Raw genomic sequence first — 24,303 nt, 5'->3', positions numbered from 1 at the left:
TCAAGCTGGACCACAGACCCTGATTCTATACCTTGGCTGAGTAAAGGCTGAGCCCACAAAATCATCAGAAGGATGAGTTGGACTCCGATTTACTTATTCTATAGGAATTGACAGCAACTACTTAGCCCAAGTGCAGAGGGGTTACTGGGTTGTGTGAACCCACCCCCAGGAGAGCTGTCTCTACCACTGAGCAGCTTCTGCCCAACAGGGAGTCAAGGTGCCAACGCTAATACAACTTGCTCAACCAAGTCCTTGATTTGATCCATTTTCTAGGTTTGTGCATTATATTGAAACTAATTAGATGGGCTTATTTAACCCCCTAACCCACTCCCTCCCTATGTTGACAAAGGGAATAACAAATGTGTGTGCAAGAACAGGGGCAGAGGGCATTGAGGGGCTGGCAGCCTTCCAGAAGACACCACAAAAAGTCAGGCCTTCTTTTTTTCCAGTCCTGCATTGACGTTCATTGGGTGTGGGGAGGGGATTGAGATGGAGTGGGAGGCCTCCTGGAAGGACCTGCTCCCATTTCCACCCGTGAAACCAGGCCATGGAGCAGAACCACTTGTAAAGTTGTGATCTCGAAGAGCAGTGTTTCTCAACTCCAGCAATTTGGAAATGGGTGGAGTTCAACTGCTGACTGGGGAATTCTGGGAGTTGCAGTTCACTCTTCTTAAAAGTTGCTGAGGCTGAGAGAGTGTTGTAGACCACAGCTGGACTGTAGACCCTGACTTGCACATCCTCCATTTGCACTTTGAACTGTTGTGTGAACATGGTCAAGGCACGAGAGCATCTCCTGATCCTTCACAGATGGTCTTGCCAAGGTGTTTACATTAGGAGCTCAGCTCTAAATCCCCGGAGCAGCTTCACTTGGATCAACATGGTTTCTCCTCTCCTCATCTGCCTTCAAAACAAGGAGTGTTGAATTTCAAGCATGCATTAATGAAATTCCACATCGTCCTGGTGCTTCTAAACAAAGCAATAATTTTACCACCTTATCAAACTCCAGGAGGCGAAGGAGGCAGGGTGATTCTCCTCTCGGGGTGAGGGAAATATACATGGAATGTGTTTGCGTACCTGCAGGGCTCTCTGGCTCCACTCCTTTGTGGTCCCGGGTGTTTATTAGCCGTCTTACCTGATACCCCTCCGAAGAGGTGATAGGTGGTGCTTTCAACCTTCACCCAACATCTCTCAGCAACTCTTTCAATGGGTGTATCTTCCATTTGCTCTTTAGATCAGAACTATCGGGTTGCAACCGCCTTATCTCAAATTAAACTGGCTCTGAGTTGCTGCTGCTTCTTCCTCACTCTCATCACATGCTCTTCAGGAGTTGGCCTTCATCTATGGCCCCAAATCCATCACCGGCGCCAGTGTCTGTCATGCTGTGTCAGGGTCAATCTGTCATGTCAGGTAGACGTTAGAACTACTAGATCTGGGATACAAAACTCCAAGTGACCACTAGATGGAGCAAAGAGACATGTGGAGCTAAAGTCTCTTTTGTGCCACCTAGTGGTTGCCTAGGCTTCTGCAGCTCAGGTTTGGTGGCCCTAGAAGGTTTGGTTTCCAGGCCTGCAAACCTATTGTAGGGAGTCAGTCAACTGGAATATGCTCTATAATTTTCTCACCTTGAAGAATGCTGTTCTATCTCCTTGATCCCTCTCTTCTCAAGACTAAGAAGACCCTGTTCTCTTGAAAATCAATCAGAATAGAGTTGGAAGGGACCTTGGAAGTCTTCTACCATTTCAGACAGGTGGCTGTCCAGTCTCTTCTTAAAAAGGGGCTGCTTCCAGGCTCCTGGGTCTTCCAAGCACCTGAGTCAGAATCAACGCCTTTCTTAAGCAGAGGTGCTCAGTATGGCAGCTATAATGGGCCATAAAAGGAGCTGAGGTGGCGCAGCAGTTAGAGTGCAGTACTGCAGGCGACTTTAACTGACTGTGTTCAGCAGGTCAGCGATTCAAATCTCACCGGCTCAAGGTTGACTCAGCCTTCCATCCTTCCAAGGTAGGTAAAATGAGGACCCAGATTGTTGGGGGCAATGTAAATATATATATATACATTGCTTACTGGTGTACACCGCTTAGAGAGTGCTTGCACTTAAAGCGGTAAATAAGTCTCATAAATAAATAATAAATAAATAACTTTTGAGGCTGGGTCTGACTGACACAGAATACCATGCAATCACTACTTCCTGACACTTGGAAAATAAATGACTATCAATGATTTCTGATCATGAATCCGAAAAACCACACTAGCCTTTTTTTGCAGCTATGGCATGGGGCTGGCTCATATTCCTAGGGTCATATCCTGGATTGTAGATGGAGGACACAGTCCTGTCACTAATATTGAGGGAAGGGCCCTATACGGACTTGGAATTAAAGGGCAGGTCACCATCTGCTCAGGTAGAAAAATGTTTGGAGCCAACTGCTGTTGGAGATCTTGGCAGCATGCATGCATTCCTCTTAAATTGCTTTCACTGGGAAGACAAATTGGGCCAGAATCTAGTTACCTCCACATTGCCCCCCTCCTGTCACAAGGCAAAAGAGCCTTTATCAATTATATAGACCTTGTTACTAATTTCTTCCCTTGCATATCTGGCAAGGAGCTCGCTTAGAAGCCCATGGCATGATCTTCAACCTATTTGAAGAGAACAAAGATTTCATGGGCAGACAGGCAAGCTTCTCTCTCTTCTGTTTTTGCTTTTTCTTTTTCTAACTTTGGCAGCCTACTCCCTGAGGCAAGCCAGCTGACAGCCAGACCAGCCTAGGGAAGTAGGAATGATGTTGGTTGAAAGCAGAAAGCAACTATAAGCCAGTTTCCTAGGTGCCAATCCTGGTAAGGGAAAAATAATACAAATCCCTCCTTCCCTTTCCTTCCTTCCTTCCTTCCTTCCTTCCTTCCTTCCTTCCTTCCTTCCTTCCTTCCTTCTCTTCCTGAGACCCTTGCTCAGAGTTGGGGGGTCCCCACGCTGTGCCCTCTCATTCTCCCACTGCTCCAATCCCAAATGGGGTCCCCCTTTGGGAAGATGGCAACATGCAACCACTAAGGGAGCTAAGTCAAGAGCACCTGGCATCTTTAGTCATAAATCTGACTAAAGAAAAACTAGAAAGACTTGAATCCCCAGAATGAACAACTGGCAGAAAGTGGTGGGGAGGGGGGATGAGAGGACTCAGCGCCAAGAAGGAGCAAAAAGGAGCTGGGAGCCGCATGAGAAGGTGGCCATCAGGAAGTTGGGAGAGGCATCTTTCCATCAGAGACCCTCTCACTGCACCTCCAAATGTGCAGCACTGGAAGCCCCCTTTCTCCCTCTGCCCTTCCCCATTTCTGCATCTGGGAAAGAAGACACAACGTCCACTGCCAAGACTGTCTCTCATTGATCAACTTGATTTATGCTTGCCTTTCACTCAGGAGCTCTAGGACCCTCCCCAGGGTTCGGTCCCCTGGTTTGGCCCACAATAGCCTCACAAAGAACGTTAGGCTAAGCAGTGTTTCTCAACTGTGGCAACTTGCAACTCCCTGAAGTTGTGGAGTTTCAAGTCCACACATTTTCAGGTTGCCAAGGTTGAGAAACTTCGGGCCAAAAGGGAGGGATGGTCCAAGGCCTCCCAAGGAGCCTCTTGGGGGGAATTCAAACTTCCCTCCATTGCTTCCTCTGCATTTGGGCAGAATGTGGACAACAAAGGGACCCAGGAGTCCAAGAGGGATTCTTGGCCACTAGTGGGCTGTGGCCAACCAACAGCATCTCATCCTTTGGCCAAGTCTTGCCCAGAGCTGGACCTCCTTTTCAGGAGCCTCCCACTTTGAGGGTGACTTGCTCTCTACCCCCGCCCCATCCCGCTTTCCCTTTGCAGCACTTCCTGGTCTTCTTCCTGGCTCATGGTGGTGGTGGAACTTCCTTCTCTCTTCCTTCTCTCCTCAGGCTTCTGGCTGTTTAACGCAATGACGGAAATTTCTAACACACACACACACACACACACACACACACACACACACACACACAGGCAGAGAGCAAGAGAGCAATGAGCAAAGATCAGCAGACTAACCGCCGCTGTTGCTTCCATTCCTGCCACTCAACCCTCATTTCCAGGCCACACAATACTTGAACTCTGCAATCCAGCTTGTCGCACTAGACTGGCTGAATGTCACTTGCCAGACTTTCTGTAAACCTCCCTCTCTTGGGAAAAGCTCAGTGACAGAGCTGGACAGAACCAGCTTTCTCTTTTAGCAGTCTGTTTGGGATTGCAGTAATCCCAATGGCCCTTAGACGGCAGGGGAGAGTCTATTTTCTATATCGTTTGACTGCCCCCAGTGGCTGACTAAGTTTTTGCAGTTTGGATCTGCTTTGCAGGCCTCCGTTAGGGGGTCAACTTCTACAGAGCCTGGCCGGTATTCTCAGTTCTGTACAGTGCCTGGCAGAAATGGTGCATGTTGGACTTGGTGAAGAATTCCAGGTAGGAAAGTAGCTGCAGGGACTTGGCGAAGAACTTCTAGAGTTCCAGTGTATAACGCAGCCATTTTCCTTTTGCCTTGTCTTTCTCTCATAGTTCCTATTCACTTCACCTCTTCCTGGCAGGCCTGTGCCTTAAAGCATCTGCTATGATTGTGTTACTCCAGTTGGGTTGCTTTGCGCAATTCTCAGGACTATAAACTAGCCACTCTGACTGGATTCAGTCAGAACCATCAGCTTCATTCAAAGGAGGGAAAAGGAAAGGAAAGGAAAAGGGAAAGTTGCTGTTTTTGTCTCTTCTGAATGCCTGGAAGACGAAATAGTGGAGCTTGTGCCTGTATGGGCTGTATTGCCTTTTTTTTCTCACCCTGGGTGTTGTGGGCTGGCCGTGGTTGTCTGGCAAGGGGCAGGCGCTTGGCGCATGCTAAGAGGCACGTCTTCTCTCTTAGTCATCTCTTGCCAAAAGTGGCTCCTGAGTCTTGTATTTATACCCTTGATCCTCACCTCAGCTACTGTAACAGCAAGGAAAAAAACAAATGCATAAATATTCATAGTTAAGCCCTACATTTGCCTCTCAGGTTCAATTATCTGTGCTTTATAACAGGGATGACGATGAAGATAAGGATGAAGATGGAGGAAGAGAAATGGGAAACAGAACTGGAAACAAGGAAAATGCGAAGGGGCAAAATTTCAGAGGAGAATGCAACTTGTCACGCTTCTCCTTTTTTTGCAACTAGCTCCAGCGTACGTTGGGTTTAATATTTTAACTAGGTTTTTTTGTATGAGATTTCAAGTCTTTGTGGTTTGTTTCATTTACTGTATATACCATTAGCTGTCTTGAAGAAAAGAATGCTATGCAGTTCTGAAAGTATTTATGTCCAAAATTCAGACAGGCCAAATTTAGAATATTTGTCATCATCTCTGCCACACAGATATTATTGATATTATTAGAAAAATGTAACAAATGTTGATATGCAATTGTATGTTTACTAACAACAAGAAGAATTTTATTTGCTTAGTGCAGAAGAAGAGAGGATGTACTGGCGGGTGTAATATTGGACTTAGTTGGAAGAAGCTTATATGTACCACAGATTCACTAATGGACTCAGTCATCACGTTGTCTGTTGAGCACTTGTTTGTGAAAATAGAAAATTAATAAAACATTTATAAGAAAAGAAAGAATGCTATGCAGGCGGTCCTCGGTTTACAACCACAGGTGGGACCAGAATTTTGTTGCTAAGCAAGGTAGCTGCTGAGCAAGTGCAAGCTATAGCGATGTCATGTGTGTTATGACAACAGCACACAAGGGGTACAACACAATGGGCATGATGCAAATTACTTAATCTTGTGTCACAATGCATGTGACATCACTTGTCCCTTGCCTCCCATGCAAATGCGGGAGGCCATTGTATGTTCTGTAGGTTGCATCCCTGTGTTTACGAATCCTGCATTTCCCAAAGTGCACGCAATGGTAGCCGAGGATTTTCTTCTGCAGCTCCCAATTTCTTTCAGAAAAGCCTCTTTTTCAAATTCTCCAGTTGGGCAGAGGGGATCCTCTATCTCCCCACTGGGATCTGCTCCCTGCCCAGAACACCCAGAGGGCTGAGCATTGGCCTAAGCCCTGGTCTCTCCCGGCTTCTCAGAAGAGTCTAGTTGCTCAGCCCTTCAGTGGGAAATACTGTAAGTACCTTTGCTTGCAGCAGTTCCAGCCATCTCACCCAAGGCTGCTTGCCTGAAATGGGAATTTCCCGTCACTCAAAGGATTCGGGGGGGGCATGATAGCTGCCTTCCAGTGGTTGAGGGGCTGCCACAGAAAAGAGGCATCAACGTTTTTTCTTCAAAGCACCCGAGGGCAGGACAAGAAGTAACGGATGGAAGCTCATTAAAGAGAACTCCAACCTAGGAGAAATTTTCTGACAGTGAGAACAATTACTCAGTGGAACATCTTGCTTCCTGGAGTTGTGGGTGCTCCGTCCCTGGAGGTTTTCAAAAATAGGCTGGACGACCATTTGACCAAGATGCAGTAAGGTCCCCGGCCGTGAGCAGGGGGTTGGACTAGAAGCGCTCTGTGGTCCCTCCCAGCCCATGATTCTATGTTCTAAAGGAGCAGCTCTTGTGAAGTGTATTGTGTGAATGGGCAACTTTTGGGGGGATACAGAGGGTCAAGGAACTTGCGATGATGCACACTGGGCAGGGCTGCATGGATGTCTTGAAAACCTGGCAGCGTCTCAGCCTGGTTTGTCTCTCTTGGACACACAAAAATTCAGGACTCACTTCCTCAGCTTAAGGATAAAGGGATGACATCCACACCTGCAGTAAGCTTGGCTAAGGAGGTATTTTGTGGCCGTTACATTATGCAATTACTGCACAGTCCACTGGCTTTGTGGTTCAGTACGTTGTATGAACCCAGCCAATGGGCCAATGTTTGAATCAGGACAGCTCTCTTGTACCTGTGATTAGGTTTGTATGTTGTGTGAACCGGACAAGGGGGTCAATTCCCACTTTGGTTCATCCCTGTTTGAATGGAGTTGTTGAATTGATTAGTGCTGTACAGCAACGTTTCTCAATCTCAGCAACTTTCAGGAGCGTGGGCTTCAGCTCCCAGAATTCCAAGGAAACTTGCTGGCTGAGGAATTCTGAGAATTGAAGTCCGAGCATCTTAAGTTGCTGAGTTGAGAACCACCCCTGCAGAGCATGTTAAAACGAAGTCACCAGCCTGGAAAAGGAAGCTTCACCTTGGACCCAGCCTTGCTCCCACTTTTATGGGGTGGGGGAGATGATCAGGAAATCTTAGCTTTGATACAGGAGAGGAAAGAAAGTAGAACCAAGTCAGCAAACATACAACGCTTTAGCTGAAAAGCTGGAATGTGATTCTGGGAGAACACCAGGAGGGGATGACCTGGGATAAGCACAACAGCATAAAGAAGAGCAGAGTGGAGACAGGCCCCGAACCAATTTCTCATTCCACAGAAAGCAAAACGCACGGATCTCAGCAGGGAACATGCCCAAAAGTGTAGCATTAAATATAATGTGCAGTTTTTAAAAAGTTTAAAAATTCGGAAAGACACAGAAGTTACAAGGGCAATGTTGTTTTCCAAAAATCTACCTGGAAAGGTCTTTTCCTCTCTCTTTTTCAAGCACAGCAATTTGTTGACTTCATCAGAAGCAAATTAAAATGTTTATCAAATCAAAATTGGGTCCTAAGCAGCAATTCAGCTGTTCTCTCTTCCGCACAGACACTTACAATCTCAAACTACTTATTTGTACATGCATCAGTATATGTACTCCTAAGCCAGCTTTCAAGGCAGAAAGCTAACTAAAGCTTATGAACTTTAAACAGCCACACTTGGCAAAATAGAGAAAACAACTAGAGAAGAATAAGCAAAGAACAGTTAATACAATTTAAAATAAATTACAGAAGCCTACAAAAAAAACTGACTTTTGAACAGTAAAAATTAGCAAAAGGTTCCTTCGATGCTCTCTTGGGAGGGCCAGATTGGCACCCTCTGAAACAGTTAACAATGGGACACCTGTGAAGCCTCAATCCCAGATCATGGAGGAAGAGATCCACACCCACATATCTTCCAAAATACAATGCAGGAAAATGCAGTTTGCATAAGCGAACTAGCTAACCTATAAAACCCCTTTCTCAGCAACCAGTCCACAAATGCACATAAAACTTTATCCAGAACAAGTAAGGATAAACGTCAACACCCTGAATAATATAAACTGACTTCGCGGACCAGCTAAGTCCCATTCAATACCACGGGGTTTACTTTAGGTTTAGACTGCAACAGAAGGCATTTGGGATTGCACATAAGCTCCCGCAAAACTTTAGGCTCACAGGGGAATCTGCAAACGACAGACAGGAAAAGAAAGGTTTATGACAGAATGTTTGCATTTTATTTCAGGATTTTAAACCAGAATTTCTAAAAACGGTCTTGCATCTTTGTTTAATCCCCCAAAATATACCTTACAAAGAGAGAGTTCCCGGGTATTAATTCTTACGAAGAGGGAGGCAATGTTGGCACCTGGTACGGTGAATATTAAAAAAAAAATTGGCACTTAGGTGAAGATGTCCATCCGTTGCAGGAGCAACTTGAAAGTGCTGACTGGGAGGTAGAGTCCAAGACAGTGGCCAGGAACTGGGACCACCGAAAAGGAGCTCAGCATTTTCCCCAAAATGACCAGTGTGAACGTGTGTGTGTGTGTGTGTGTGTGTGTGTGTGTGTGTGTGTGTGCGCGCACACCTGCAAATGCACAGTGTGAAGCCCTTCAAGGGCCCATCCTACACAGGTTAAGCTCAGTTCAAAGTTCTCCATCTGATTCCAAGCCAAGTCTCCAAAGTACAAAAAGAGGAAAAGGTGGCCAAGTTTTTCCTATGGCTGGAGAGAGTCCTGGGGCAGCATCAGCCCCCCCCCCCCGGCTGCTAAGATGGCAAGGCTCCGAGCAATAAAATACAAATAAAAATCACCACCACGACGGCAACGACGCGAGCCGCCTTTCACAGTACAAGCCGGCCGAGCGGGCGAGCGGGCGGGCGGCGGAAGAGGAGGACCCGGCCGAAATCCCGAGCGGAGAAGCGGAGGGTTCAGTCCGGGCCGGCCAGGCTTCAAGGTCTCAGCCGCGCCGGGCTCCGCGCTTCCCGCGGCCCCAAACCTTCTGTCCGCGGCTGCCCGGAAGAGGCGGAGTTCGGCGGGGAAGCCAGGCGGGGTCCCCGAAGAGCGGCGGCCGCTCCCGATGGCCGGGCCCTGGCGGGGTTGGCGGGGAGCCGGCCCTCCGCCCCGCGACGCCCGAGGGAGCGGGCAGGGCAGGGTCGGGCCTCTCGGGGCGCTCAGGGGCAGCTGCCCATGGCCTTGACCAGCGAGCTCTCGGGCAGCTGGCGGAAGATGCCGCGGAGGGTCTCCAGCTCGCGGCTCAGCTGCTCGACGCGCTTGCGGAGCCGCTCGTTGTCGTTGCTCAGCTCCAGCACTTTCTGCTGCGTCTCGGCGTTGCGCTGCTTGGCCTTGTCGCGGCTCTTGCGCACCGCGATGTTGTTGCGCTCGCGCCGCACCCGGTACTCGCTGCTGCCCTTGTCCAGCACCTTCTTGCCCTTGCCCGACGGGGCGGCGGGCGTCCCGGGCCGGGCGTGGAGGCGGTGGGGCGGGTGGGGGCCGTGCGGGCTGGGCGCGGGCGTGGGCGGCGGGGTGGGCTGCCCTCCGGGCTGCAGGTGCACCGTGGTCTGGGCGCAGTGCGCCGCCTGGTACTGGAGGTGGCTGCAAGGCGGGCCGGCGGGCGGCGGCGGCGGCGGCGGCGGGTAGAGCGCGGCCAGAGCGGCCGCCTCCTCGTCCTCGTGCGGCTCCTGCTTGATGAGCAGCGGGCGCAGGCCGGGCAGCGGCGGGGGACCCGAGCCCAGCCGCTCCTCGGCGTAGCAGTAGAGCGCGCCCCCGCCCGGCGGGAACCCGGTGCCCGGCATGCCGGCCCCGGCGCACTCCAGCCCGGCCTTGGCGGCGGCGCGCTCCTGCTGCTGCTTGCTGTGCTGGAAGAGGTCGGCCAGGAACTCGTCGTTGAAGGCGCCCGGGTCGATGTAGGCGCTCAGGTCGATGGACGTCTCGTGCTCGCAGATCTCCGGCAGCTCCGCGGCGGCCAGGTAGCCGAAGGGGCCGGCCGGCGGGGGGAGGCCGAACGCGGCGGAGGGCAGGTGCGCGGCGGCCACCGGCGGGCGCTGCTGCGACGGGTACGCCTGGAGGGCGCTGAGCATCGGGGAGCGCGCGTCCGCCTCGTAGAAGTTGCCCGGCTCCATCGAATCGCTAAAGCGGGCCGCCGCGCATGGTCGGAGGCCGGCGGGGTCCGGGAGCGGCGGCGGCACTGGCACTAGACGTCGGGCCGTGCGGCTCAGCTGGCTCTGGGCTGCCGGAGTCGGGCCGGGCCGGCTATTTATACCCGCCGGCCGAGCAGCGCCCCCTGGCGCCCGCTCCTGCCCGGCCCCGACGGTTCCTCCCCGCCCCACCTCCGGCGCCGCCTCCGGCCCGGCTGCCTGGACGGGCCCGTTGACAGCGCCCCGCGGGAGGGGGCCGTCCCTGCCCGGCTTGCAGAGGCGCCGAGAAACGCCTCCCCCCGACCCGCGTGCAGTCCGTGGCTCGCCTCGCCCCCCAGATCTCCCCCCTGCCCGCCGCTCGCCCCGACGGAGCCCCTGGCCCGCTCTCCGAAAGCCCGGCGCCGCCGCCGCGCCAAGACGGGGAAGGAGAGGCTCCCGCGACTTCCGGACGGGACCCTCGCGGGGGTGGTTCTCAAGCGGGCCTCGTCGATGACGACCCCCAGCAGGGCCCTCCGCAGCCGGCGGCTCCCCCCTCCCTCCCTCCCTCCCAAGCGCTTCTCGTGCCAAGAGCCGGGCGGGGGCGGGGCGGGGGTGTGTATTGGCACGGACTGCCTTTCCCAGCGCCTTGGAGAGGGGCCAAAAGCACCCTTTCCCCTCCTGAATGACCGGGCCGATCAGGGCCGTCCAAAAGGCTCAGACACCTGGAAGAAAGATAAGGAGCCTGGCAAAGGGCTCCCGGGAGGCCAAGGAACCTTTGAGCGGAGCCCGAGGGAGGCGAGGGAGGCACATGAATAGGCAGCCTTTAAAATATTCCCCCCCCCATTTCATTGCAAACTACAGGTAGTCCTCGACTTACCACATCAATTGAGCCTGTTTCCGTTGCTAAGCGAGGGTTGTTCAGTGAGCTTGGCCCCATTTTACAACCTTTCTTGCCGCGGTTGTTAGGCGAATCGCTGCAATTCAGTTGTTAAGTGAATCTGGCTTCCCCATTGACTTGCTTGTCAGAGGGTCGCAAAAGGGGATCACGTGACCCGGGGAAACGCTGCAACCGTCATATATATGAGTCAGTTGCCAAGCATCTGAATCTTGATCACGTGACCATGGAGATGCTGGGATGGTCGTAAGTGTGAAAAATGGCCATCAGCACTTTTTTCAAAGATGTTGTAACTTCAAATGGTCACTAAACGAACTTTTGTAAGTTGGGGACTACCTGTATCTTCATGGCCAACATCAGCAACAACAAAGTAAATGTATAGAGTTAAAAACCACACAAAGATGTGTGAACAGGTGATTGGCTATTGAATAAATATATAAATCCTCAAGTATAATATAATCACCATTATATAATTCCCAGATGGTAATTTCCAGCTTTTAGTTATGACTAGTCCAATCCCACGAAGATGTTTCTCACAAATAGACCACACGGTGTTCCATCACCCTTCCGTCAAGGAGCTGCACAGCCCAACTGGATTTTCTCTGGCCACTTGCAGGTTGTGGGCTTCTGGATCAGCCGCCCCCAGTTGTCCAGGGCTGCCTGCAGAAGTGTCTCCCCTCCCGTTAGACGGGCAAGTTGGGAACTCGGAGAGCCAAGACGCTGGTGCCGCTTCTGTGTGGCATTTGTACCCCAAGTGTTTTTTGGAAACAGAAAGAGTGCCCTCTATCAGTTGACGAGAAAACTCTCACATAAGAGCAAATATACTCTCTGGAGGCATTCAGTTCATCAGCAGCTGGAACAGAAAGTCTAACAGTGAAGTGAAAAAAATTTGAGGTGGACATTTTTGATCGCTGGACATTTGTGGGCTGGACCTTGTCACGTGCATTGAAAAACTTCCACACTGAATTTCAGGCAATCTTAGGGGGCTTCAAAATCACGAGAAGTGATGGCACCTCTCCATACTGCACTGGTGAGGCTACACTTGGAATATTGCATACAGTCCTAGTCACCACAATACAAAAAAGATGTTGAGACCCCAGAAAGAATGCAGAGAAGAGCAACAAAAATCAATCAGAACAGAGCGGGAAAGGACCTTGGAGGTCTTCTAATCCACCCCCCCCCCTTCACCTCATCCTAAGGGAGGAGGCTATAGTGGTGGAGGACAAACTTATGAAAACAAATTGGTCAGGAAGTTTAAGGCTTCCTCTTAAGCTCTTAAAATTATATATTTGCCACTGACTATGAAATGTTGCCTATTCCTGTGCCTGTGTGGTTTCTAAAAAAATAAAAAAGGAAAAGTTTTGAATGATAAAAGCATTATGAAAATAAGCTGTTTTGTATGGTTGAAAGGTTAAAACTACCTGCAGAATCTCAACCCTGGCATTTGGACTGTTTTCAAAGATCAGCCGTGAGAGCTTTTATCAGAAGCGTTGGCTGCTCTTCTTACCGTTCCTATGGGATCTTTACTGATAACACCACTCAGCATGATTTTGTTCTGTCAAAAGTATAGATAACTTTATAGGTCCAAAGTCACAACTGAACAGTATCTTTACGGCGGCCAAGCAAATGTCATAAAACCGGCTAGTAAGCTTTTCAAAGACTTTGACAGACTAGAAGCTGGGGGGAGAAGAAATTGAACAAGTACTTAAAAAATAGCTACATGTTATGGCTCTAAGGTTGCACCCTGGACCTCAGGTGGCGGCTACAGGTTTAATGAGGGTGCTACATCATTGGCAGCTGGTTCACGTTTATGATGGTCACAGTGTCCTGGGGTCACGTGATCCCCTTTTGCGACCTTCTGATAAGCAAAGTCAATCGGGAAGCCATATTCACTCACTAACTTATCAACTGCTGAGGTTCCCTTAACAACTGTAGCAAGAAAGGTCATAAGATGGGGAAAAACTCAATGTCTTGCTTAGCAACAGAAATTTTGTTCAGTTGTGGTCATAGGTCGAGGACTACTTATAAAGACTTTTGTCAGACTTCAATAACGATATATTCCAGGCAGCAAGAAAATCAGCTTTTTATTTTTCTTCCGAAGAGAGAGCAATTTTTCTTGCCAGCAGCATAGCAAATTGTGCCACTGTTTGCTTTACTGGTAACATGATAGTTAGACAGAATTAAGAAACCAATTCTAATAAGGATCTCTATCTCCTTTTAACCTAGGTTTTAGACTTCAGATTAAATAAATGCTAATTATTGTAATTGCAATAATAAATTCAGCAGAGAAACTAGACAACCTGTGGCTGTCTATAGTCACTTCAGTGGAGGACACAATAATTAATGTAAGTTATAGGAAAGCACATTTTCCCTGAAGATTAGAGAAAACTTCCTAACAGATCCAGTTATTCAACAGAGCAGCCAAGGGCCGAGTGGTATCACTTTTGCTGGATGCCTTCAAACAGGACTTGTTTACCTTAAGGTTGACTTAGTCACCCTGGTGGCAGATCTTAATGTCTGATGGTATTAGAAGTATGGTCGCAGGATGCAAGTTGTTCCAAGTAAAGCTGCTTTTTGCAGTTGACTCTTGGTGAATTTGTCAATGCCGATAATGTTCAAGGTGCTCCAGTTGTTTTGGGATTGCACCAAGGCACCTATTATTTCTGATTCTACCTTTGCTTTCTTTTTCCAGTTGTTCTATTTCCTACTATGGTTCATCACACAGTCAGTCAGATGCTCAGACTGGATTTTTTGTCTGCCTATAGAGTCCTTCCCAACGAGATGGGAAAGACAGATGTGGATTTTTGATGGTATCACAGATATTGCCACAGGATGTAAGCTGTTCCAAATAAAATTGCCTTTCTTATTGCTTGATAGTAAATTTGTCAGTGCTGATGATGTCCAAATGGGGCTCCAGATGTTTTGGGATTGCACCCAAGCATGCGTTAACTATTGGTACTATTTTTGCTTTCCTTTGCCACAATCATTCTATTTCTAAGTCTTTGTATTTTGTGATTTTCCTCCAGTTCTTTTACTTATATTCTGCTGTCCAGACTTTTTTTTTCTTACTAACAATTGTCTTCCTGCCCTCTCTGGAGCATTATGTGGCAGGTGCTAGCCTGTTTGAATTCTAAACTCCCTGAACTTCTCCATTTCCTATTACTTTGTTTATTTTGTGGTCCCACTAGTTCCTGCTTGCAGGCAAATGATAATTCTTGCAAATATTCCAATATGTTGTTATTACTTCTTTGTCATAGTGTTATTTGTACTAAGTTTGTACATTCTTCTTGCAGCAGCTAACTAGGTGGTCCACTGTTTCTTCAGCTTCTTTGCAGAGATGCTATTTGCTATCTGTTGTAGTCTTCTGAATTCTGGTTTTGTATGCATTTCTTCTTAAGGCTTGGTCTTGTGCAGCCATAATTAGTCCCTCTGTCTCTTTCTCCAATTTTCCTGCTCTTAGCCATTGCCTGGTCTTGTTATCTGTTTTGCTTTTTTTTTTTTTTTTTGACATACTAACCTTACTATGTCTCTTTCCTATTCTTCCTTTGGTCTTTCTTGTAGGCCAGTTTGATCTCTCCAGTATTCAGTAAACCTTCCTGGTATTCGGTGCATATTAGTCACTGTCCTTCAGTAGTCTTCCAATGTCCCCTTTTTTTCTTCCGCTGTCTGATGTAGTTGCAACATTCACTGCCCACTTGCTTTCCTTGGTAGGTAGACTGTCAATATTGCCGTGTGGCTGAAGGGCATGATTTGTTGTAATTATTTTCCTGGTCTTCCTATCCAAGGCTTTTAGTTCTTCTCGAGTCTAGTTCGCTATTCCAGGGGGGTTAATTGCCTTGATGGTATTTCTACCACTGAATTTGGACTTTTAAGATTTTCTTCATTTCTGATGTACTGTATTCTACTACCCTTCTTGATTTAATATTGTCAGTTTGAAGGATATCCAAGTATTTGAAGTGAGTACTTTCATCCAGACTCTTGAGGTTACTTCCATAGGCCAACTTGATTCCTTTCCTTTTCGCTATGGAGGCCTGTTGGAACCCAGTCTTTGTATGTTGCGTAAATTGGGCCATCGTGTGACGACTGTATGGTCATAGATATTACATGCGCGAACACAGATTCGGGGCTTGCTGACTCGCGTTACGCGGGTTGTGTAAACGCAACTCAGACCCCCCCCGCTCGCCTCAGGAAGCACAAAGGACATCCCCGCCCACCTCTCGCTCAGTCATTCCGCCTAATTCTGCGATTGGCGGTAAGGGAGGCGCATTCTTGGGCAGCTGATCTGCAATTGGGCCAGCCACCCGCCAGTTGCAAGCGGGCAGGGAGATTGCATCAGCCCTGAAGTAATCCGGCTCGCGATTGGCTGTCGGACATTTCGCAACCTCTTGCTCCCGCCTCTCCGGAGAAAGGACGGCGGCGGCGAGCCGAGTCGGGGCTGGTGGGGCTCGCGCCTTCCTCCCGGGCCAGGTAGGTGGCTCGCGGCGTCCTCTCCGCCGCTGGCAAAGGCTTCGGCGGGCGTCTGGCGGCATCCGGCCGAAGGATTTCGGGGGCGAGGCCCCGGGCTGGGCCTACCCGTCCGTTTCCCGCGCGTGGGAAGCCGGCCTAGGGTTCTGAGGCCAACTCCCCCTCCGGACCAATTGCCGCCGGAGTCCGGCTCGCCTCGGACTCCGCCTACCCTCTGCCCCCCCCCGCGGTCTCCCCTTTGGTGGGCGGCGGGGCTGTTGCCACGGCCGCGCCCCCTCCTCCCCCTTGGCCGGAGGGGTCCCGGCGCGTCCCGACAGGTAGGGAAGCGGGAGTGCGCACGCGCGTGCGCCCGGCGGGATGATGCAACCTGGGAGCAACTTGGCCGGTCCCTGCTGGGATGAAGTCATGCTTGGCGGGCGGGGAAAGTCCCGGCCGGCGTCGCGGCCTCCCTGCTCCGGAAAGGGGGCGGGCGGGGGGCCTTTCTGCCTGCATCAGGCGAGCCTGGGGTGGAATCCCCGCCTCGGTTCCTCCGGGCTGGTCGCTGAAGGGTGGGTACCATGCCTGTGCCTTGTTTGTAATTGGAGTCTGTGTATAAATAGCCAGAGTTTCATAGCTCTTCGATAAGGCCTTCTGCATTTCACCCAGGGCTGCACTGACTTTGCTGGTTACTGAAGCATAGCAAAAGTGAAAGAACCGTCAAAGGATCTGCGAGGAAGAGTAGTTCAACTTTGTAAATCAGGAACAAGGATATAAAAATATATCCAAATATTTGAAAATGCCAATAAGTACTGTTCAAATGCTGATCAGAAAGTGGAAAGGTAGGGTTCTATTAATACCAAGTCCTAGTCAGGTAGACAAGAAGGATGTCAGACACAATTGTCAGGAAAATGGTTTGGGATGCTAAGAAAAATCAAGCACATTCAGCACATTAGCATAAAGTTCAGGAAGGAAATTTGCATTCATCGGCCTTGGACCTGGGGGGCGCTTGGACTTTCCAACGTGATCAGAAACAAAAGGCCAAGTTGATCCTTGGGTGGCTGCAATAGAACAAAGTGAAGGTTCTGGAGTGGCCATCACAATCTTCTGACTTCAGCATCATTGAGCCACTTTGGGAGATCTTACATCTGCAGGCCATGCCAGACAGCCAAAGAATCTATAGGACATGGAGGCTTTTTGCCAAGAAATAGGGAAGCTTTTTACCATGTGAGGGGGAAAAAGCCTTAGTCACCACTGTCATGAAAGATTGCAAGCCATCATTGATGCTAGAACGGGCAATGCATAGTATTAAAAGCTAAGAGCATGGAAACCTTTAAATAGGATCATTTTATTTCCTTTATTGCGCTTTATCTGATTGCTCATGTTTATATATAAACTCTTACAAATTCTGCGAGGGATATGTATGTTTAGGAGTATAACTATATTGATGACTACTTGAAGAAGTTCTAAAGAACTTCAGTGCTGTGGCTTGTGTTGGAAATACCAGCAGCCAAAGTATTCAGAGTAAAGACACATTGACATTGGAATTTAAGCTGCTGCGTGTGTATTGCAATTCCTCAGTTTAAGCTTTGTGGTATGAACAGATTGTCTCAAAAAGCAGTAGCATGTGTTGCAAGAGACAGCTTCTATCTGGGATATTGTAATTTGGATTTCTGCACTAAAAAGATTAGCCTTAATGCCTTTCCAACGGAAGCATTTTGGAAGCATTCTGTCTTAACTTGTCTTACAGTAACTCAGGATGGTTACAATATTATGGTTTGTAAAATATTGCAAGCTCAGAAGCTAAGCAAGGTCAGGCCTGCTCAGCGTTTGAATGGGAGGCCATGGGAATCCCGAGGTGATAGACTAGACTGAGAAGTCAGCATCCCAGAAGGAAGGCAGTGATAGCAAACCACTTCTGTGCTGTTGCCAAGGAAATATGCTCATGAAGTCCCAGGAGTTGAGTTCAATTTGGAAACTTATTTTAAATGTTTTAATGGATTTTGAAAAAAAATTCCAATTATCCTTTTAGATCTTAAGATCTAACCAATACTTTCAGAAACCGTTGTGGCAGACTGTGATGCAGTGTTTTAAATCTATTCCCTATGATTAGGTATTACCTGTTTTTCATTGTGTAATTTTAAAATTAGTAATTTAAAAAAACCTAGGGGAAGGGTATTGGTGTCACTGATTATAATGAAGGCTGTTGCCTTGTATATTCTCAGGGGTCAGACTATTCTCCAGGTAGTGGTCCTCAGCTGGAAATATGTGCAGACACAATAGTTACCTCTTTACCATAATAAGGTCTTTGCCATGTAAGGCAAAGATGGACATGTAACCCCAATATTGTCTTACAATTTCCTCAGATTGTGCTGATGAAATTTAATAGCAAATCATAGAGATAAGATTTCCCACCTTTTTTCAGTGAAGGACAGAAAGGTGAAGTCTGTAAGCTGTTTGATAAGCTTCAAACGAGGTAAAAAAACACTTTTTAAAATTAACTCCGCAAATTGATGACAACATTGCATCATCTTAAACCTTTTCATATGTTTTTTAGGAGCTGAAAGGGAAATGATCTCATGTAGGATAAGGCTTTTGGGGTATGACGTATGTTTGGGGATTCATGTGTTTTTGTGCTTTATGTGTTGTTTCTTTCAACAGGAAACAATACAGATAGCTTTTATCACTCCTTGCTTTGCGTTTGGTAGGAGCAGGAGGATAGAGCCTTGCATGTGGATTTCCATATGGATTTAGGGCACAACTCCCCAATTTCAGAACATTCCATTCCCTCATTAAAATATGCCATTCTAGGGACAATTTGGCAGTTTTAAGAAGTAAATCCTGCCAGAAGCAGTTTGGGGTATCTTACATATAGTGCTGGTCCCAAATCTTTTTGGGAAACATTGCATTTTAGTTTTGTTAAGTTGGCAAAGCTGATAGACACTGAATTAAAAGCTTCCCTATTTCTTGGCAAAAAGCCTCCATGTCCTATAGATTCTTTGGCTGTCTGGCATGGCCTGCAGATGTAAGATCTCCCAAAGTGGCTCAATGATGCTGAAGTCAGAAGATTGTGATGGCCACTCCAGAACCTTCACTTTGTTCTATTGCAGCCACCCAAGGATCAACTTGGCCTTTTGTTTCTGACCACCCTGCAAGGGGTGTGTGTGCAAAATTCTTCACATTCAAATTTTAGAAGGCCAAATAGCCTTGTTCTTGCTTCCCCCCCCCCGCCCGCCACACTCCCTTCCTTCCACACTGGTTCCAACAATACATTCCAGTTGGAAATAATTTAGTAAAGATCTTCAAAATAGAGCAGAAGTTAAACAGTAAGCACAGTTGCCAAGCGAAGGTTATGAAATTGGAAACAGTTCAGGCCCTGGCTAGACGTTTATCCACTAGGGATCCCTTTGTGATAGCTGAAAGCATCCCTGCGTGTTGCTGAGAGGGAAGCAGGAATGCGATCAATCAACTAACACGACTGCTTGTAACTAGAGCATTTACATATTTCCTGGATATAAAGTTGCAGTTTTCAATAGGAAAATCATATTCACTATATAGCTATCAAAATATAATGCCATTGAAAAAATGTAAGCTACCTAAGATAGAATGCAGAAAAAAATGCTTTGCATATGGTTTTTGAATCTGCTTGCCTCTGGAGGCCAAAATGTGTGCATTCATAGATGAATATCACACTCAATACTGATTTGTTCACTTCAGAACCCTTGTTGTGAGTAAAGATGACCCTCTTACTCTGTTGCTAACAGCTTATGTAATTCAAGCCAGATCTTAACATTTCTGAAGTTTGTCCATTTGGAGGGGATACAGTCTTTCTTTCAGCAATAGTGCAATAACAGTATTGGGAGTTTTGACTGTGCATAATATTTTAAAAATGAATTCCAAACGGCATTGGCATATGGGAGATAGATGAGATCTAAGAGCATCATTCCTGGGCCCCTGCAGTATCTCTGTTTTAGTGTGGCACTCATTCCACTTGCATCCCATTTTATAAGAAGGAAGAACCTGACAGAATAGGATTAAAAGCTTGTGTAATCTTTTTTTATGGTGTGGCAAATAGTGGTAATAATTTTGTATTGGAATGGATGTTGATATTCGTCTTATATTGGTATTCAACCCATGATTGAGTCACAGTTTAAGTTAATGTTGGTTTCACCAATATCACATGTATACTAACATAATGAATGTTAGGCCCTCATTTGGGCAAAATGTTCATCTTACATCTGACAGCATATAATTTAAGATATGGTTGGTACAACTGTGAATGAATTACAATCCAAATATGGTGACTGGGAAATGTAAACAATATACCTGCAGCAAGAAACACCTGTGACATTTGCCTGGATAGGCATCCACTGTAGACATTGATGGAAAACCATATTGAGGAGATGTCACTTTATACATTTTGAAAAAAAGAAAAACAAAACTGTATTTTTCTCTCTTTCTAGATTTAGCGTGAGAGTCTGTGGAAAGCCGTTCCAGGCATATCTTGAAATTCCAGAACTTCTTTTCTCATCCATCACGCTGGGTCTACAGAAGAGCTTGTCCAAATGAGCAAGACATCACAACAGAACTCAGCTGCAGAAACCAATGGAGTAAGTGTCATCTATACCCAAGCGCACACAAGTGGGTTGCAACAAGTTCCTCAGCTGGTACCTGTTAGTCCCGGAGGTGGGGGCAAAGCTACACCTCCTAGTAAGCAGGGCAAAAAGAATTCCATTGTTGACAGAAACAGTGATGAATACCGCCAGCGCAGGGAACGTAATAACATGGCAGTGAAAAAGAGCCGCTTGAAAAGTAAGCAGAAAGCCCAGGATACCCTCCAGAGGGTAAACCAGCTAAAAGAAGAAAATGAACGCTTGGAGGCCAAAATCAAGCTCCTTACAAAGGAGCTGAGTGTACTGAAAGATTTGTTTCTTGAGCACGCTCACAACTTCACAGACAGTGTGCAACCTCTGGGCACAGAAAACTCTGCAACACATTCAGATGGATCTGGACAGTAGATAAACTGTGAACTTTCTTTTACCACTTGGATAATAGAATGGAAATGAATCTGCTTTAAACTTTGTATCATCTATCATTTTTGACATCGTTTTTCAGTAGACTTATCACTCTGTTTGATGCCAGGAAATTGAACGTTTATGTTAAGTATTTGTTTTAACTTGTTAATGTATTTTCTTGTTGGTTTTTTTAATAAATGAAAGAAATAGGGAAACATCCTCAAATTACTGTCACTAAAATTAGAACTGCATCATTTATTAAGTTATTTAAATCTTTTCTGGGCATGATGATTGGGCAATATTTTTTTTCAAAATATAAACTCTTTTAAGGTAAGAATTTACAGACATTCTTCTCAATCTCCAGTTTATCTTGCCCAGGAAGAGATTCTGCAAGGCAAGTGTGGATCAAAGAAAGTGTGAACAATCCTCAGATATTCATGTGCAAATTTACCTACTTCAAATTATCTTTATAAAATGGTTGAAAGCCTTAAATTAGTTGTTCGGTTGACAGCTTTTTTTTTCCCAGCAAGGTAACAAATATCCACATACTGATAATCGGTTGAAGAGTTGATTAAATAAGCTTTAAGATTTTCCTTTTCCACTTATTTTTGGGAATGCATGACTTATTTTGTAGTATAGGTTGGGATTTTCAAATATGTAGCCCAAGTATTTGCTGTGTACAACTCCTGTAGTTGAGGTTTGCTCAGTAGCGGTGCCTAACAAATGGTTTAGTTAAGGGAAAGGCAGGAAGGCTGGCTAACACACGAGGGTTGTGGTCTTCTCCAAGCCCTGCCTTGTCTGTGGTCTGAAAATGGGTCTATTCTAGGCGGGAACAACTTCCACCTTCACCCCTGCGGCCAAAAGGAATTGGGCAACAGTAGTGACTGTCTACAAATATCTGCACTGTATCTGCACAGGAATTTTGTTTCTTTTTTTTGGGGGGGGGGGGCAGGATTTCCCCAGCTACTGCTGCTGCTTTTCTAGCAATCTCTAAGTGAGTTGCCTAGAGTGTGGATGCAAATTGGTGCCTTCATGCAGGTTCAAGATTCTCACTGGATGGATTCATGCAGCGTCAATCAAGAGTTGAACATGAGACTGTAGCAGGGTTCCCACCATAAATAAGCCTAACCCTATGGCTCTGTGCTTGGGGGTGTTTGTGGCTTGCTCCGAAATCAATTCAAAGCTTGCAAGGGTTGGGGACAGATACCATTCAAAATAATTGAGAGCTAGTTTGGCTTAATGGTGAAGCACTTGGCTCAGGAGGGTGTGAATTCCAGTCCCGCCTTAGACAGGAAAGGCAGCTTGGGTGACTTTGGGTCAGTCACTCTCATTCCGTCCTGGCATGAAAGTCCAGCTCAGTTAACAGGGTTGTTGTGAGGAAAAGTGGAGGAGGGAGGTGTATTAGGTATGCTCGCTGCTTTATTTATAAAAATGATAAAGGCAGGATGAAAAAAAAAGGTAGTTAAGAGTCACCTAGAGTTGCTCTCGATAGTGAGATGGGTGGCATATAAATTTAATAAATAAAACGAATAAATAAATAAAAGCCACAACAGAAGAACTACATCATGCCCTTCTCCCATCTTCAGCAAGGTTTTAATTTTGTAACAGTCCATGGCAGAACTGCTTTGTTTTTGAGATTCAAGTAAGAAGAAGATTCCTGAGCAGAAGGAACTCCTTGTTTGAGAAGGGAAAAAAACATATATTAAAACCTTGTTATTTATTACCCAGATTCAAATTTAATTCCACAGTGAACCAAAAACACACAATCATATTTCCAACAGTGCATAAAATTACATCTTTTGCTTTGTGGCAATCCTGCGGCCACAAACATGAGACTATTTGACACTTCAAATGCTGGTGGTTTATATATAAAACAAAACGTATTTAATAGCAGGGAAGTTCATGAAACATTTTTTTTCACAATCTCTCCATTCACAGTATGTTTGCATAGGACTGGACTAGTGAAAATTGACTTTTATACCTCCTCTTTTTTGAAGTTATTGTGTTTGTACATGTATTTAGAAAAACTCGATTGTGGTAGAAAATATTAATAAAAAGTCTTACGACAATATGCTGACCTACATTTCTGTAAAGCTAATATTTTGTATTTGAAGCCTAATAGTTTCAGGCTAACAAGCTGCAGTTCCAATAATACTGAATTTGGAGAGATAGGAAGGGGAATGGAGTTTTGTGATTAGAAGATCACCCTTGAGAGGTATAAAAATATACCTGAGTATATTATACAAGAACCATTGCATGCAGAATGGTTTAAAAAAACCTACAGAATCCCTCTTTCATCCAATAAACTTCATCTTTTATATTTAAAATTTCTTATTATAGAAGTCATTTACGTATTTGTAGATCAAATGTGACATTTAAAAATGTAAAAATACAGGTAAGAGATTATTTTGCAATCCGTATCCATTTGTGTGACCTGCTTCCATAATTTCCTTAAAAGTCAGTCATACCAAGTTTTCAAATACTTTTTCCATTTTTTTTAAATGCTTGCAACATACTTGTTCCATTTAATTTGAAGCTCAGTTGGGATGGGATATCTACTTTCTTCTTTCATGCCAGGAGAAAAGTTCATCTAATTTCACAACTTAGCTTGTCTGCTCCCCTTCTGCAATTCTGGCTTTCATTTAACTTTAAATGTATTTATGTGCTTGGTTTTTCATATTAACCATTCTTATTGCATTCTTGGCATCACTTTTAATATTTATCCCTGATAAACATTTATCTATTACATCACAGAAGTGAAAAAGCTATTTATATCTTCCACCCTTTACAAATCTATTGCAACACAGTTGCTAAGCACGCTCACATTCTGTTTGATTCTTTTAATTAGTATTTTAATTCCTTGGCATTTTATTTTCCTACTTAAGTGTTCTGTAAGTATTTTTGAAAATCTGGTACATACTTAAGTTGCTTGTGATTTATTCTTGTATAATTTTCTAGTTCTACAGGTTCCACACTTTCTTATCTCTCTCTCTGCTTTTTAAAGGGCCATTCTTCAGATTTTTGTTTGCAGGCTTCTCATTTAAAAGGGGAACTCTGTTAAAGTATATAGGCATTGAAACTCTGTTTTGAAGTAAAACATTACAGGAAATCCTTGACTTATGAAGTCCCTTAACCATAGGTCAAAATTATGATGGGCCCAAAATAGGCACTCTTGGGCCCATTAAGCACTTCTGACCCGCCAGTCCTGCGGTCATGTGACCACATTTTAGGCACTTGGTAAGCAGTTCACCTTTGCAACCAGTTGCAGTGCCCTCTGGCCACAATTGGCAATATTTTTTGCTAGTTTCCAGCTCCCCCAAAAAACCATTCACACAACCATGGAGATTCACTTAACAATCTTGTAAAAAAAAAATGTTTGGTGCCAGTGACTTAGGACTATAATGGTTTATGACTGGAAATCTGTTCATAGGTCAAGGACTACCATACTATTCAAGCATATATGCAAATTGCAACTATTAGACAAAATGAATATGAATTTCAAGTGAAGTTTTGCCTCTCTGTTGCCAAGGTTAGTTGGGCATAACGTGAAGCTGAGGTTTCCATCCCTAACCGGGCGTGTTTTCTGAAGGAAATAAATGTTGGGAGTTGCACGCTTGAGAAGAACCCAACAGAGCCACTAAGCTACTCCCATGAGCGTGCTGAGGGCAGTCCTTGTCTGGGAGTTGTGGCAAGACTTGCTTGCTTCTCTTTCTCCTGGGCCAAAGGGAAGGGGGAG

The 24,303-nt window shown here is 46.1% G+C and overlaps 2 protein-coding genes across 2 annotated transcripts; one reads left to right on the top strand and one right to left on the bottom strand.

Moving 5' to 3' along the window:
* Positions 1 to 9,139: 9,139 nt before the first annotated feature.
* Positions 9,140 to 10,352, bottom strand: CEBPA (CCAAT enhancer binding protein alpha). Its single transcript, XM_039353706.1, has one exon. It carries the CDS (start codon positions 10,221 to 10,223, stop codon positions 9,276 to 9,278), a length of 948 nt encoding a protein of 315 aa, XP_039209640.1. The 5' UTR covers positions 10,224 to 10,352; the 3' UTR covers positions 9,140 to 9,275.
* Positions 10,353 to 15,442: 5,090 nt separating this feature from the next.
* On the top strand, positions 15,443 to 22,636 carry CEBPG (CCAAT enhancer binding protein gamma). Its single transcript, XM_039353707.1, has 2 exons — positions 15,443 to 15,579; positions 20,016 to 22,636. Exon 2 carries the CDS (start codon positions 20,118 to 20,120, stop codon positions 20,568 to 20,570), a length of 453 nt encoding a protein of 150 aa, XP_039209641.1. The 5' UTR covers positions 15,443 to 15,579; positions 20,016 to 20,117; the 3' UTR covers positions 20,571 to 22,636.
* The last annotated feature ends 1,667 nt before the right edge of the window (positions 22,637 to 24,303 follow it).

The sequence above is a fragment of the Crotalus tigris genome, unplaced genomic scaffold, assembly GCF_016545835.1.
Source record: "Crotalus tigris isolate CLP2741 ecotype Arizona unplaced genomic scaffold, ASM1654583v1 scf7180000018525.42219311030:4301911, whole genome shotgun sequence".
Lineage (NCBI taxonomy): Eukaryota > Metazoa > Chordata > Lepidosauria > Squamata > Viperidae > Crotalus > Crotalus tigris.
This window is presented reverse-complemented; position numbering and strand designations above follow the sequence as displayed.